At 40.9% G+C, this 12,345-nt stretch overlaps 2 protein-coding genes across 3 annotated transcripts; one reads left to right on the top strand and one right to left on the bottom strand.

Annotated features, from left to right (window-relative positions):
* The first annotated feature begins 233 nt into the window (after nucleotides 1-233).
* LOC112149986 (fukutin related protein) lies at nucleotides 234-4,406 on the top strand. Of its 2 annotated transcripts, none has more exons than XM_024278021.2 (3): nucleotides 234-379; nucleotides 472-645; nucleotides 844-4,406. In XM_024278021.2, the coding sequence occupies exon 3, from the start codon at nucleotides 905-907 to the stop codon at nucleotides 2,501-2,503; it is 1,599 nt and encodes a 532-aa protein (XP_024133789.1). In that variant the 5' UTR covers nucleotides 234-379; nucleotides 472-645; nucleotides 844-904; the 3' UTR covers nucleotides 2,504-4,406. The 2 variants fall into 2 exon arrangements, with proteins under 2 accessions (XP_024133789.1, XP_024133788.1); XM_024278020.2 differs by having other exon boundaries at nucleotides 245-314.
* A 270-nt stretch (nucleotides 4,407-4,676) lies between these two features.
* slc1a5 (solute carrier family 1 member 5) lies at nucleotides 4,677-12,085 on the bottom strand. Its single transcript, XM_024277431.2, has 8 exons — nucleotides 11,367-12,085; nucleotides 8,523-8,565; nucleotides 8,351-8,419; nucleotides 8,111-8,277; nucleotides 7,204-7,437; nucleotides 6,875-7,069; nucleotides 6,667-6,801; nucleotides 4,677-6,585 (listed from the first exon to the last, which is right to left on the bottom strand). The coding sequence occupies exons 1-8, from the start codon at nucleotides 11,897-11,899 to the stop codon at nucleotides 6,354-6,356; spliced, it is 1,608 nt and encodes a 535-aa protein (XP_024133199.1). The 5' UTR covers nucleotides 11,900-12,085; the 3' UTR covers nucleotides 4,677-6,353.
* Between the last annotated feature and the right edge of the window lie 260 nt (nucleotides 12,086-12,345).

Here is a 12,345-nt window from a genome sequence, read left to right as displayed (position 1 = left end):
CTCAAAAAGTATCTGAAAAATATTAATAAAAACGGAAAAGAAAAAAAAGGGGGGAAACAACCTAACATCATGTCATTTGTTAAAAAGATTTTACATCTGAGAAAAAAAAGTATATATATGTTTTTACTCAACTCAATATAAATACCAATTTGGTATAGTTTAGAAAAGAAATTTGATGTTGTTGAATGAAACTACTAAAACAGGATAATTGTAAAATATAACTTTATTTTGTAGGAGTTATACCGGAAATGCCAATGCTGCTGGAAAAAAACCCAGACAAGCGTATGCTAGCGTGATGCTAAGGTTCAGAGGAGGTAAATTAAGCCTGGATTTTTATTAAAAGTCTTACAAATAACAAAATATTATTATCTTAAGTTGGGTACGTTATTTTTGTTTTTATTATCAGGCATTTTTTTTTAAATGACAGTTGAACTAACAGAAATATAATACATGTATTAAATATTTGTGCAGCTACCGACCCAGTCCGGTTTGCTGCTATTGGAATGGACCACAAATGCAGCCGCAGTATGGTTTCCAAGCCCGGTGTCATTGGCAGAGCTGTGGAAAACCTTCTGATAAGCACCGCAGGTTGTGATCGCACGGTGTTCCGCATGCTGGAGTGAGGCAGATGCATCCAGATGAAGGGTAGATGCTTGTTTTCATTATTTATTTTTGCAGCTGCATCTAAAGATGTGCTTACGAAAGGAATATTGTGTTTTTACCTAATGTACAGGCTGTAGGATTCAGAGTAAATGTATTTCTTTATGTCAACATGTTCCTTAAGTTAAATATTCTTGTGGTTATTCATTTGTCCCTTTTTTGTACATCTTTCCTCTTATACAGGAGTCCACATGGGGACTTAAAACCAGCAAACTGAAGTTGATTTCTTGAGTTATTCGTTGCCATGCGTATTAGTTTCTGCCAAGGCCTGCTGACTGCTGCCATCGTCCTGAACCTCTTGATACTCTACTATGTGTCTCGAGCCCAGCAACAGATGATGGAGAAGAGGAACGAGCTTGGCCGAGGATCCAGACGGGCTGTTTTGCCGGCCTCTGGGCTTGGAGGAGGTCTGGTGGTCGCAGGGGGGGCTGGAGGAGATCGTGTATTGGTTGGAGTTGAAGGACACGGTCGAAGTGCCCGGGTGACTGTTCTGCTGCGGGAGTTTGAGAACTTTGAAAACTTCGTGGGAGACGTGGCAAATTCTTTCCTCCATCAGAGAGCTGATCTTCCCTTCCTGGCCGTGGCTGACGTGCCTCCGTATCCTCCTCTGGTGCTTCCTGAAGGCGCTCGGCTGCTCGTTCTCTCCCCTAGCCCGGACCAGCCGCCCCAAGCTCACAGGCCAGAGTTTCATGTCCAAACAGAGTTTGTGTTCCTGGTCCCTGATGGAGTGGAGCTGGAACAACCTCGTGTGATAGAGAGGCTCATCAGGGAGCTGGAAGGCGAGGGCGGGGGTCCTGTGCGGATGGTTGCTGCACCTGTGTTGGTCCGGTCAGCCGTGCAGTGCCTCCATCTGCGAGTGAACCTCAGGGAGTGGACGGCCACCTACTCACCAGCCGCGTCTGGAAGCAGCGGGAGTGTCTGTACCGCATTACAAGGCGATGCTGTGGTCCTAATGCGCACCGAGGATCTTTTTAACCTCTCTGTCCCCCTGAGTCGCCCTCTTTTTCCAGCACTTTTCATTCAGACTGCCCTGAGAGGTTGGAAGGTCAAACTCCTGGAAAGCCCCTGTTTTTCAGCAACCCACCGTCCACTTTTCAGCTCTGCGCACAACCAGTGGAAAGCAGACACTCGGATGAAGGAGGCTACAAACAAGCTCATGAAGAGTTTTGGTGTAAAGCGCCTCCTGCTGCCTGATGGGAAGGAGCAGTGGTTTGGCTGTAGTAAAGAAACACCTCGCTGCTTTGGCACTGTGCAGGATGACACCCCAGACTACCTTTATTTAGAGCGCTGGACACCCCCCTGCTGCTTGCGAGCGCTCAGAGAAACCACAAAATACGTTATTAACATCCTGGAGAGTTCTGGTGTGCGCTACTGGTTGGAAGGAGGTTCTCTGCTTGGGGCCGTTCGCCATCAAGACATTATCCCGTGGGATTACGATGTGGACCTGGGGATCTATCTGGAGGATGTGCCCAACTGTGATCACCTGAAGAACCTGGATTCGGGCTCCTTGGTGGATGCGAACGGTTACGTGTGGGAGCGCGCTGTGGAAGGAGACTTTTACCGAGTCCAGTACAGTGAGGCCAACCACTTACACGTTGACCTGTGGCCTTTCTACCCGCGCAACGGCGTCATGACCAAAGACACGTGGACGGACCACAAGCAAGACGTGGAGTTCCCAGAACATTTCCTGCAGCCTCTGGTGCCCATGCCTTTCGCCGGTATCACGGCTTTTGGCCCCAACAACCACAAAGCTTTCTTGGAGCTGAAGTTCGGAGAGGGGGTGATTGAGAACCCTCAGTACCCCAACCCAGGTAAAAAGAGGCTGGACAGAAGCAAGTTATGAGTAACACTAGATATTTGCATGAACTTTTACTGCTGGACTGTTTGAAAAAATCTTCTCATGTTGTTTGTCTTCAAAAGAAAGTTGCTGTTTTGTGTTTTTTTTTTGTGTGTGTGTTTTGTACAAATAAGCAAAAATATTATTAAAACATGATTACTAAAACAAACAAAAAAGACAACATGCAATGCCAGGATGACTGCTGATACGACAAAAGTCTTTATTTGCAGATTATTTTTATTTTGTTTTTAAAATGTTTAAATGTGTTTTTTTTTGAGAGACTTTTACTGCTGACTTGAAAAATATAAGTCCAAACTAAAGTGTAGGTAAATGTAAAAATTGTGTTATTGTATTATGTGTGTAAAAAAAGTCTTTAAAGATGAGAAATAAGTTATTCTGAGGTTATGTTTTACATTGTAAGCTGACAAATACAGAATTGAGTTAATAATCTTGTCATCAGATATTTTCAGATTTGTCAAATAATGTTGCCTTCTTTCTATACTTCCTGTTTTTTTTTTTTTTTAACTGACCAGTTAATGAATGTTATTATACCAAAAACTGGTTGGTATTTAGCAGTTCAATAAACAGATTTGCAAAAAGAAAGAGGAAATCTATTTGTTAATGTACAACAAGATATAAAAAAAGAACAAATATTGTGCTACAATTTGGTGTTTTGTATTTTATTTTGTGTCTATATGCTAAAATTGTTTTCATCTGTCTTAGTTGTATTTATCTTTTTAGGTTACATTTTGTCTTTGGAATATATTTTAGAATGTAAAATGTAATTATTATTATATTACCAGTATTCTGATTTATTTGTTTCCCATCTCCTTTCATAAAGTGTGTCTTAAAACTACGTTTTGTCTTAAAATTACATTTTTTTTTTGTCTTTGCATTAAGTTTTTTGTCTGGTTTTGTTGTCTCTTTGTACCACGCCTCTTTCCTCATACCTCCAAACATGTGTGGCGTACACCCTTGGAGTATGTTCTTACAAAACTCAAATGTGATACAAGTTACAGCTCATGAAATTGGAAGAACTGCTGTGCTTTGAGCTAAGTATGTCAAATTGCACTTGTGCAATCAAGTTGACAGTTTTTTTAAGTGAGTTTAAGAGTCAAAAAGTCTGAAGAAAAATGCCTACAGTGGGAAAAAAATAGGATTTTTGCTTTTATTTCTATTACTGGTTGTATAACAAGATTTTTTTTTTTGACTAAATGTCAAAAAACAATAAATTATAATTCGTTTTTTATGTTTGTTGTAACTTGTCAAATTAGTGTCAAAGTCACCCCTTTTCTGAACACTAGGTGGCACAATAAACAAAGCTTTACCTCTCCGAATAAGGCAGGAAGGGCGGGGGAAGCATAAGAGCCTATGTGGGTGAAACCGGAAGTTACTCTAAAAAAACCGGAAGTTACCTATGCTTCCTATTTTTTTTTCCAAACCAGTTTCACAACTTGACAAAACGTTTCTTTGCAGGGGAAATACTTGTTTCTCTCTCATGTTATTTAGACCAGAACTATTCCTAGATATTAGTTAAAGTTATTTGTTCACAAAAGTAAGCACATTATTATTTTTTTTGTCAAATGTTAATGTGCCTTTCCATGTACAAATAAAATATGACAATGTTGCTCTAGCCTAGAGCACTTCTAGGTGGTTTAAGTGCTTGTGTGGTGCACAGTTGAAAGCCCAAAAGACCCAAGAAGCAGAAAGAACTAAAAATAAGGGATTTTTATTGTTTTCACCTAATGGCTGTACATTCGGATTTTCTTCATTTTTAGAAAATAAAGCCTCATTTTAATAAATTAATTGCAGCTACCATGGGCAACACAAAACAGTTTAAATGAAGCACACATTCATATGATGTGAGCCCTCACAGAGGAATGATAACCTTACAGTTAAAAAAAAAAAATCAACTCACCATCATCTGCTAGAGATTTCTTTGGACTGATTAGAAATAAATATGATGTGATACAAACATAGAAGCCTACAGTATTAATAGTACCTCAGTTTTGTTGCAAAAATACAGACATAATGGAACCTGTCTACCCTATCACATAAAAAAAAAATCATCCATACTTAATAGAAAACTAACATGTAGTCTACTTTTCTGATGTTGCATAGAAATCTCTCCAATAGAGAGTGTTACATTCCATACACACATACATGCCTCTAGACATCACTTCACTTCAGACACGCCATCCTTTGATAGGATTCTGGAGCGCACACGAACAATGTATGTTTATGAGAGATTTTTGGTCTTAGAATATTTAAGTAGCAGATAAACAGCTTAGTAAGAAAAATCCATGTTGACATATTTGAAGCCGGTGTGCATAAAGCTCCTTCATTTGGTTGTGAGATTCCAGCGACTAAGCTTAAATCATTCATTGTGCTTTTGAACAGTCTATTGCTCTGTGTCAACATGGGAAAGGCATCAACATTAGAGAATCATTGCTTTAGTTTTAGATTATTCAAAAACTTTTAGGACAGGCTGGAAAATGTTTTCCAGAAAAGCAATGTCACATTTATAAAGCTATGATCATCTACAACAGTACTTTATCCATTTTCATGCAGGTGTAAGGCATTTACGCTTTAGATTGAGATTTCCGATGTACCATTTGCATTGACTAAAGTTATAGTTGATTTTACAAGAATCTTGTTGCAACCTAAAAGATCTAGGCTAAAAGACAATTTAAAAATAGCCTTTTTTTTCCCCTATCATCGATCAATATCCAACACATTCTGGGTGATGTAAATAAATCATGGAGTAAGTTCATCGACCCTCAACAAAAATGGAAAAAGTTGCAGTCCTTTTTTTGTATTATTCATCCTGCAGCTTTTAGGTTTTGAAACTCGTAAAAAGTTAATTTTTTAGTAATCTGTTCACTTAAAGAAGTCATTGTGTTAGATAATCTTCTTTCCCAACTATAATCTGTAAACTACATGAACCTCTTTCTCCCCATTCACTCAAAGTCTCTTTCCTAATTGGATGAATGGAAGAAAGCTAGATTATTGGTCACATTTCCAGAGAATTAAAATCTTCTTAAATCTCCGCAAAAAAATATAATAATCATAGGTTCAGACAAATAACTGCTTTATCTGTAGATAAAGTGGCTATCTACAGTAAATATGAACCCTTAACAAATTTCACTTACTCCATGAATGAACATGAAAAGCAATGAATGACACCTGCATGAAAGTGAATCAAATCGCAAAGTCAAATGCGTATTTTAACTTCTAAAGCGAACAACACATTTGAAAAGAAAAGATGACATGTTGCCTTACTGAACTAGCAAAAAAACTCTTAATGGATCTTAAAACTTGCCAAACCACGTTTAGCACAAAACTAAAAACAGTGAAGGGGTCTTATTCAGAAATATTTCAGATTTCTGTAGACAATGCTAACTAAATTTGAATATAACTATGATTGAGATAAAAAAAAAAGTACATTTTCCTATTTTATAGGATCTCTAGCACCCACTGAAGGCCAGCGGTCTAGATTCTTTGGACGTACACAATGCCAGCACAGTATAGCAGTGGATGACAGACACCAAAAAAAATATGGACATGATCATCTGACGATATAGTGACGAGCACAAATGGAGAAATGTATCATTAGACTTGAACAGACAGAATTCAGTCTAACACAATAATAGTCTGAGTTTAGCACATTTCCTGCCCACAAAAGATGTTGAGGTCAGACAGCGTTTCCTTGCATTGTAGTGTGCATGCCCATCCTCTCTTTGTGCTTTTTTTTCCTTTCAGGGAAGAAAAGAAAAAAAAGCAGGGGCTTGAAGATGCGTTTTATCATGTAGGAGTGTCAAAAAAGTCGGGGCGGGAGGAGGTTGGATACAGTCAGTTACATGGCAGTGTCTGTTTTACTGGAAAGAGGGGTGGCCCCGCCTTCTGCACTGTCACTCAAGCCTCGTTTCTCGATGAGGGGCGACTGCTCTGGGGCGGCGGCTTCATCCAGCCTAATCTCGTTCAGCTCTGTGTCTTCTTCGTGTTTGGATGATTTGTCCACAAAGAACTGCAGGAGCCCGGCGCCGAAGGCGTCACCCTCGACGTTCAGGACTGTGCAGGTCCGGTCACTAAGGGCAAACACAACAAATGTCAGGTCTAATCATTAGTCAAATGTATCAATGAGTCTCGTCTGTGGAATTTATACTCACACAAGCCAGTCAACGGCCAGGATTAGTGAAATATCACTGGTGGGAAGTCCAATCGCTTCCAGGATAATGGCTAAGGTGAGCACGCCGCCTGCGGGTATACCTGCTGCTCCCACGCTAGAAGCTGTGGCCGTCACCCTAAAACGCAGACAGAAACCGAGTTAGAGATAAAAGAAGAATCAACGTGTGCTTCATTGGCTCGTGGACTCACAGGATAGTGATGACTTGGATGAAGTTTAGGGGTATTTCGTTGAGCTGAGCAATGAAAACAGCAGCCACGCACTGGAAACACGCAGCTCCGTCCATGTTCACCGTGGCCCCGATGGGCAGAATGAAACGACTGATCTGTTTGGAGACGCCGTTCTTTTCCTCCACGCACTTCATCATGAGGGGCAGAGTGGCAGAGCTAGGAGACAGGAAATGGGAGGCGGTGAGCACATGAGGTCTGGAGGAATGTGTGCATGTGGAAAGCAACAGGGGAACCTCAGTCTTAAATATTTTAACAACCAAACGGAGAGGAAGAAGCAGCAAGCTGAATACCTGGAGCTGGTTCCAAACGCCGTTGCGAGAGCTGTGAATATTCCCCACAGGAAGGTGTACGGGTTCTTCCGCGTGATAATAAAGTAGATGCCAGGCAGGACGAGAAGCCCATGAATGGCGTGGCCAATCATGCAGCAAGCGATGTACTTTCCAAGACTGGCAAACAGTGAGCCCACGTCCTCCATCTCCACGATCTTGCCAGCAACGAGGAACATGATACCGAAAGGAGCGTACCTGCAGACAAAAGAAAACACAGAACATTACTGAAGATCAGCTTTCTACACCACAAAGGACGAGTCTCACAGATCAAACCTTTATTGAGACCCAACGTTTCAGGTGAAAAAGGCTTTTCAACACTCAGGTTGTGTCCGAATTACCTTCCTAAACCCCAACTACTAAAAAACTACTTCGTCTGGGACTATATAGCGCCCTGAATTGTAAAGGCAATTCGGACACGATGCTCACTATTTTTCTTTCATTTTTCGAAACACCGGCTATGACGTCATCAATAAGAACAGTTTATTTATGACTCCATTGTGTTGTGATGGTGAAAATGTGGATGGTTTATTAAAAAATACATTTAAACATGTTTTTTTGTAAGAAATTGTTCGACCCCCATGCATTGTGGTCTATATTTGCGAATCTAGTGAGCAGCGATGCATGCTAGTTTTCTTGCAAAGACTTCTGGGAAATTTCTAGTGCACTCGATTTTGGAATTAGTAGATTCGGACAGCACTAGAAAATGGTGAACTCATTATATAGTGAGTGGGGGGGGATTTGGACATAGCTTCTGTGTGTGAGAATTTTTGAGTTTTGTGGAATACATTAATTTTTTGTGCATTCTTTAGAGTTTTACATCAATTGTGTGCACCTAAAATGTTGCGCTATGGCGCATATGCTTCCTTACCACATAATCCAGGACACCAGTACCATGGTGGCCTCATTGAAGGAGTTGAAGAACTTGATGAGGATCTCTCCTTCCTCCCCCAGCTTCCGCAACGCCACGCCGAACACGATGGCGAACACAACCAAGCCCAGAATGTTCATGCCATCTTGGTCCGTTCCAAACGGCACCTGAAGGGGAAAAAAAGGCACCGTCAGAACACAGATCACACAATCCTGTTAGTGTCCCGTTTCCTCTGCTCACCTTCTCCACTGTGATGTTCAGGTTGCCGTCCGTGCCATTTTTCTTCACCAGCTTGTAGGAGGTTGCATACTAGTTGGAAGGAAAGAGGATTTTTTTCAGGACGTTGTTATAAAATGAGCTTATCCAGTTATTTGTGTTATGCAACTCCACCGTGTTCAAATTCAATACTCACCGACTGAAAAGCTGCAGAAACCAAGTTTGATGGAAAGATGTTTCTGTGGAAAGAAAAGGAAGATTTTAACCTTCGATGACAATATTTTAACAGCAGAACATCAGGCATTTCCACTGGACGCCAGTAACGCCATGTGATGTGCAGCTGAGAGACTGAACTGACGCTCGATTTTTTCCATGGAGAGTTAATAATTCCTTGGTGCACATGCTCAGTGTGATACTGAATCACCCAGAACTCAAGGAGTTCTCGTGTCTTCAGTACCCCTGCTGTAATAGATTTAGAGCAATAAAGCATTAACTTTAACAAGCTCTTTACCACCATGCAGTTCTTTCATTAGAAACATATCGTATTAGGCTTAGACATCATGTGATAGGGGGCAGCAGGCAACACAGACTGGATTAAAGCTGGGCAAAAAGGGGGACAAAAATGCTCCAGAACTTTCAAAGGAATATTAAAATAATTATATGCTTAATGCATGAGCAGTGCTGCAAATTTTAGTGACTAAATTAAAGAAAAGGCATTTTAATGTTATAACAGACAAAAGTGTCAAACAAAAAAAAGAGAAAAAGCTTAACTTAGACTCAATATTTGAACTTCTTCATCATTATTGCTTTTCTTATTTATGGAAAAAAAACACTATTTTTGTTTTTTTAAAGGGGAAGTTCTGGGGAAAGAAATTCTCAGACTAATTTTACACCACACTTTAGCAAACAAACATTTCGAAATAGCTGTAACTGTAATTTGTCTGTGCTTAAAAAAAAAAAAAAAAAAAATCGGACAAGCAAATAATGTCATCTCAACGCTATCATGTTTTTTAACTGCCTTCCTGGCACAAAAGTTGCTTTAAGTTCGTCTGCAACAGGAAAGGTTTGATTTCAGGCCCGTTTCAGTTAAAACGGGCAGGTGTGCCGTGCAGGTGCTGCACCACTTAAAATGCTTTTAGCTTTAACCATTTCCAAGAATTTGGCCTCAAACTAGAGCCTGGTGGCTGTCACTTATTTAACACCTTTTTATTTAAAAAAAAAAAAGGCAAAACGTCATTAATTCTTTGCTTTTATTAAATGTCATTCACCACATTCTCTATACTGCTAATGTGGGAAGAACTGTAATATAGAAACACAACAACATTAAAAATATATATATACATTTCAAAAGTCAATTTTTGTTCTAGTGTGGATAAAATATCAAGTCTAATGAAAAAAAAATTAATTGTAGTCAATAAATGTCAATTTTTGGAACCCCCCTAGTGTTGTTTACTATTATTTAAAGCAAGCATTCAACAAATCCTTGAGTGACACGTCACTGCCAGCCATCGACTGTGGTTAATGAAGGAAAACTTCAACACACAGGTGATAACACGTGTCAACACGGATGTGTGGCAGAAACTTCTCATTCACTGTTTATACCTGCAGTCTTACGCAAGAGTGCAAACATTGACAGTCATGTTTGAAGCCACATGTGGATGTAAACAAAGAGCAGTCTGTGATCAAAAGTTCCTTTCCGGTCAGTTTCTCTGTTCCTGCCAAGTAAACTCAACAGGACTTGGAAGGAAAGTTTGACTCTAATGAGAGGCCTGCTGTGCAGGAACGTGTGCAGCACAAGTTAAACATCGCCTGCCATTTTTTTTTTTTTAATTTAATTGGAAGCGACTGACAACTGTTGAGTTGTGCTCAGCTAATTTCAGCTAATTGTTCCTCCTTATAAGCCTCTTTTAGGATGACCAATCCAGAATTTCAGCATAACAGAAGTTATGAAAACTATTTGTGTTCCTGTACAACAAGTACAGCCAAAGAATGGCGCCCTGCCCTTTCTTTGTTCCTAAATTACAGCCAAATGTGTCACTGAAAACCACATATAGATGAATGTTCCCAGATCAAAGTGCAGTTTGTACAAAACACTTTTCAAAAAAAGAAAGAAAAAAAAAAACACTGAAGGAGTTCTTTTCTGTGATTATATAAGTTAAATCTGCCTTCCTGAACACTAATCACTTAAAGAGCTCTGAGTGATTTTGAGGAACAATAAGAAGATGGAAGATGATCCTTTTCATGGAAATCTTAATTATTTCCAGACAACAATGTAATAAATTAATATTTCACTATAATTTTTTTTACGTTTTAAAGTTAGAAAGCAAATTATGTGTGTGAAACTCAAAGGTGTCGTTTCAGGCCAGCTGCTTCCTTTTCTGCGCCACATGAGGGTGAGGTGGCAGTTCTCCGGCATGCCTCAAAGAGAGATTTGAATCATGATTAAAAGGCAGCATACCAGTAACTGGTTCAACTGGTGTGAAAAGCAATAATGTCAGTCGTGTTTAATTAGTGGCATGTGTTCTACTTTATGTCACAGAAAAACCAAATTAGAAGGAAATCCTGTGACGTCATAAATGATGATCAGAAACTTTTTTCTTTTTTTACAGATGGGCATGGCTTAGAGAGCAGGAAGTTCACTCTAACGCACACGTGCTGTTGATCTGCTTTAATTTAAATAAAAATAAAACAATTGAAACGTTGTTGATATAATCAAAGACACTAAAGCTTCACTGAGTAGTTTCTTGTTGAAAACGGGAAACTCATCAGTTTCCTTCCTGGAATGGAAGCACGTGTGAAGACGCAGTAGCTGATGCAACGGCGTATTTGTGTTACAGGAGCGCGCGCTCACCTGTTCACCCGCCACTCCTGCTTTAATGATCCCAGTGAAAACCTCAGACTGACCAAAATGAAGTTTTAAAGTGCGTGTTATGCTGGTGTTGGGGCAGCAGCTGTTTGGTGCCATAAATGTGCGCTTTTACGCACCGCGGCGCAGCGCGTTTGGGGGTTCAGAGGACGCACAGGTGCGAGTCTGACTCACCTTATCAGATCCAAAAAGGAGTCTATGATTTCTTTAGAGGCTGGCACTTCTTCATCCAATGATGGCGGCTTGGTGACGGTCACCGCGCCCGGCTTTATGATGAACGCCATCACGACCCCGATGGCAGAGGCGATAAGGGTGGTGACCAGGAAGAAGAGCATGGCCCAGCCGCCGAGCTTGCCCAGGGCTTTGGGGTCGATGCTGGCCGCCCCGGACACCAGGCTGCAGACCACCAGGGGGATGATGATCATCTTCAGGAGCCGGATGAGCAGCTCACCTGGGAAGCCCACATAGATTATCTGCGTTCTCGTGAGCGCCACGTTGCGCACTCCAAGTCCGATGAAGACCCCGATGATGACCCCGGCCACGGTGAGGATCACCAGCAGGTTGGCCCGGACGATCCTCTTCACCCGCTCGACCAGCGGCTCCGGCTCGGTCTTCCGGTGGCTTTTCAGTCCGTTCCCCAGCGGCTCATCGAAGTGCGCCTCGCCGTTGGATGTCTTTACTTCCTCCATGTTTATCTTCTCAGCCATCCCGTTCCCGCCGCGCTAAACGCAGATCTTAGTTTAGGACTGGACCGTAAAGTCAACTTAGTTAAAGTGATGGAAAGAACGCGAGGATTCAGGCGCGTAAAACGAAATAAGTTCAGAAAGTAAGAAAGGCGCGAGAGCAGATGCTCGCCTTAAACGCCGGTCTTTAACTCCGCCCCATTGACGCAAGGGGGCATGTACAAGTTGTAAAGCCCCGAACAGCCAATCAGAGTGGGCTTGATGAACGTTCACAAACTAACTTTCCCTTTTTAAGAGGAGCTGAGTTTCCACAGCTTTGGTTAATGTTTTCTTCCACTTTGTTTAATAACATCACTAAGATAAGATTAGGAGGAGCAAAATATTTTAGTTAAAAGTTGCATGCGTGCATTTGTCTATCTTTAATTGTTACAACATTAAAAGATTTCAGTTCAAGGAACTTCTAAATCCAG

Source organism: Oryzias melastigma, linkage group LG13 (genome assembly GCF_002922805.2).
Source record: "Oryzias melastigma strain HK-1 linkage group LG13, ASM292280v2, whole genome shotgun sequence".
NCBI classification, from domain to species: domain Eukaryota; kingdom Metazoa; phylum Chordata; class Actinopteri; order Beloniformes; family Adrianichthyidae; genus Oryzias; species Oryzias melastigma.
Note: the sequence above shows the minus strand (reverse complement) of the source record. Positions and strands in the feature narration are given on the sequence as shown.

Bases quoted from the DNA above. Each gene is read 5' to 3' on its own strand.
- LOC112149986 (XM_024278021.2), top strand. From the start codon at position 905: ATGCGTATTAGTTTCTGCCAAGGCCTGCTGACTGCTGCCATCGTCCTG.
- slc1a5 (XM_024277431.2), bottom strand. From the start codon at position 11,899: ATGGCTGAGAAGATAAACATGGAGGAAGTAAAGACATCCAACGGCGAG. The intron at 8,278-8,350 runs GTGAGCAGAGGA...TTTCCCCTTCAG, and splicing joins TGAACATCACAGTGGAGAAG to GTGCCGTTTGGAACGGACCA. The intron at 7,438-8,110 runs GTAAGGAAGCAT...TTTTGTCTGCAG, and splicing joins CTGGTGTCCTGGATTATGTG to GTACGCTCCTTTCGGTATCA.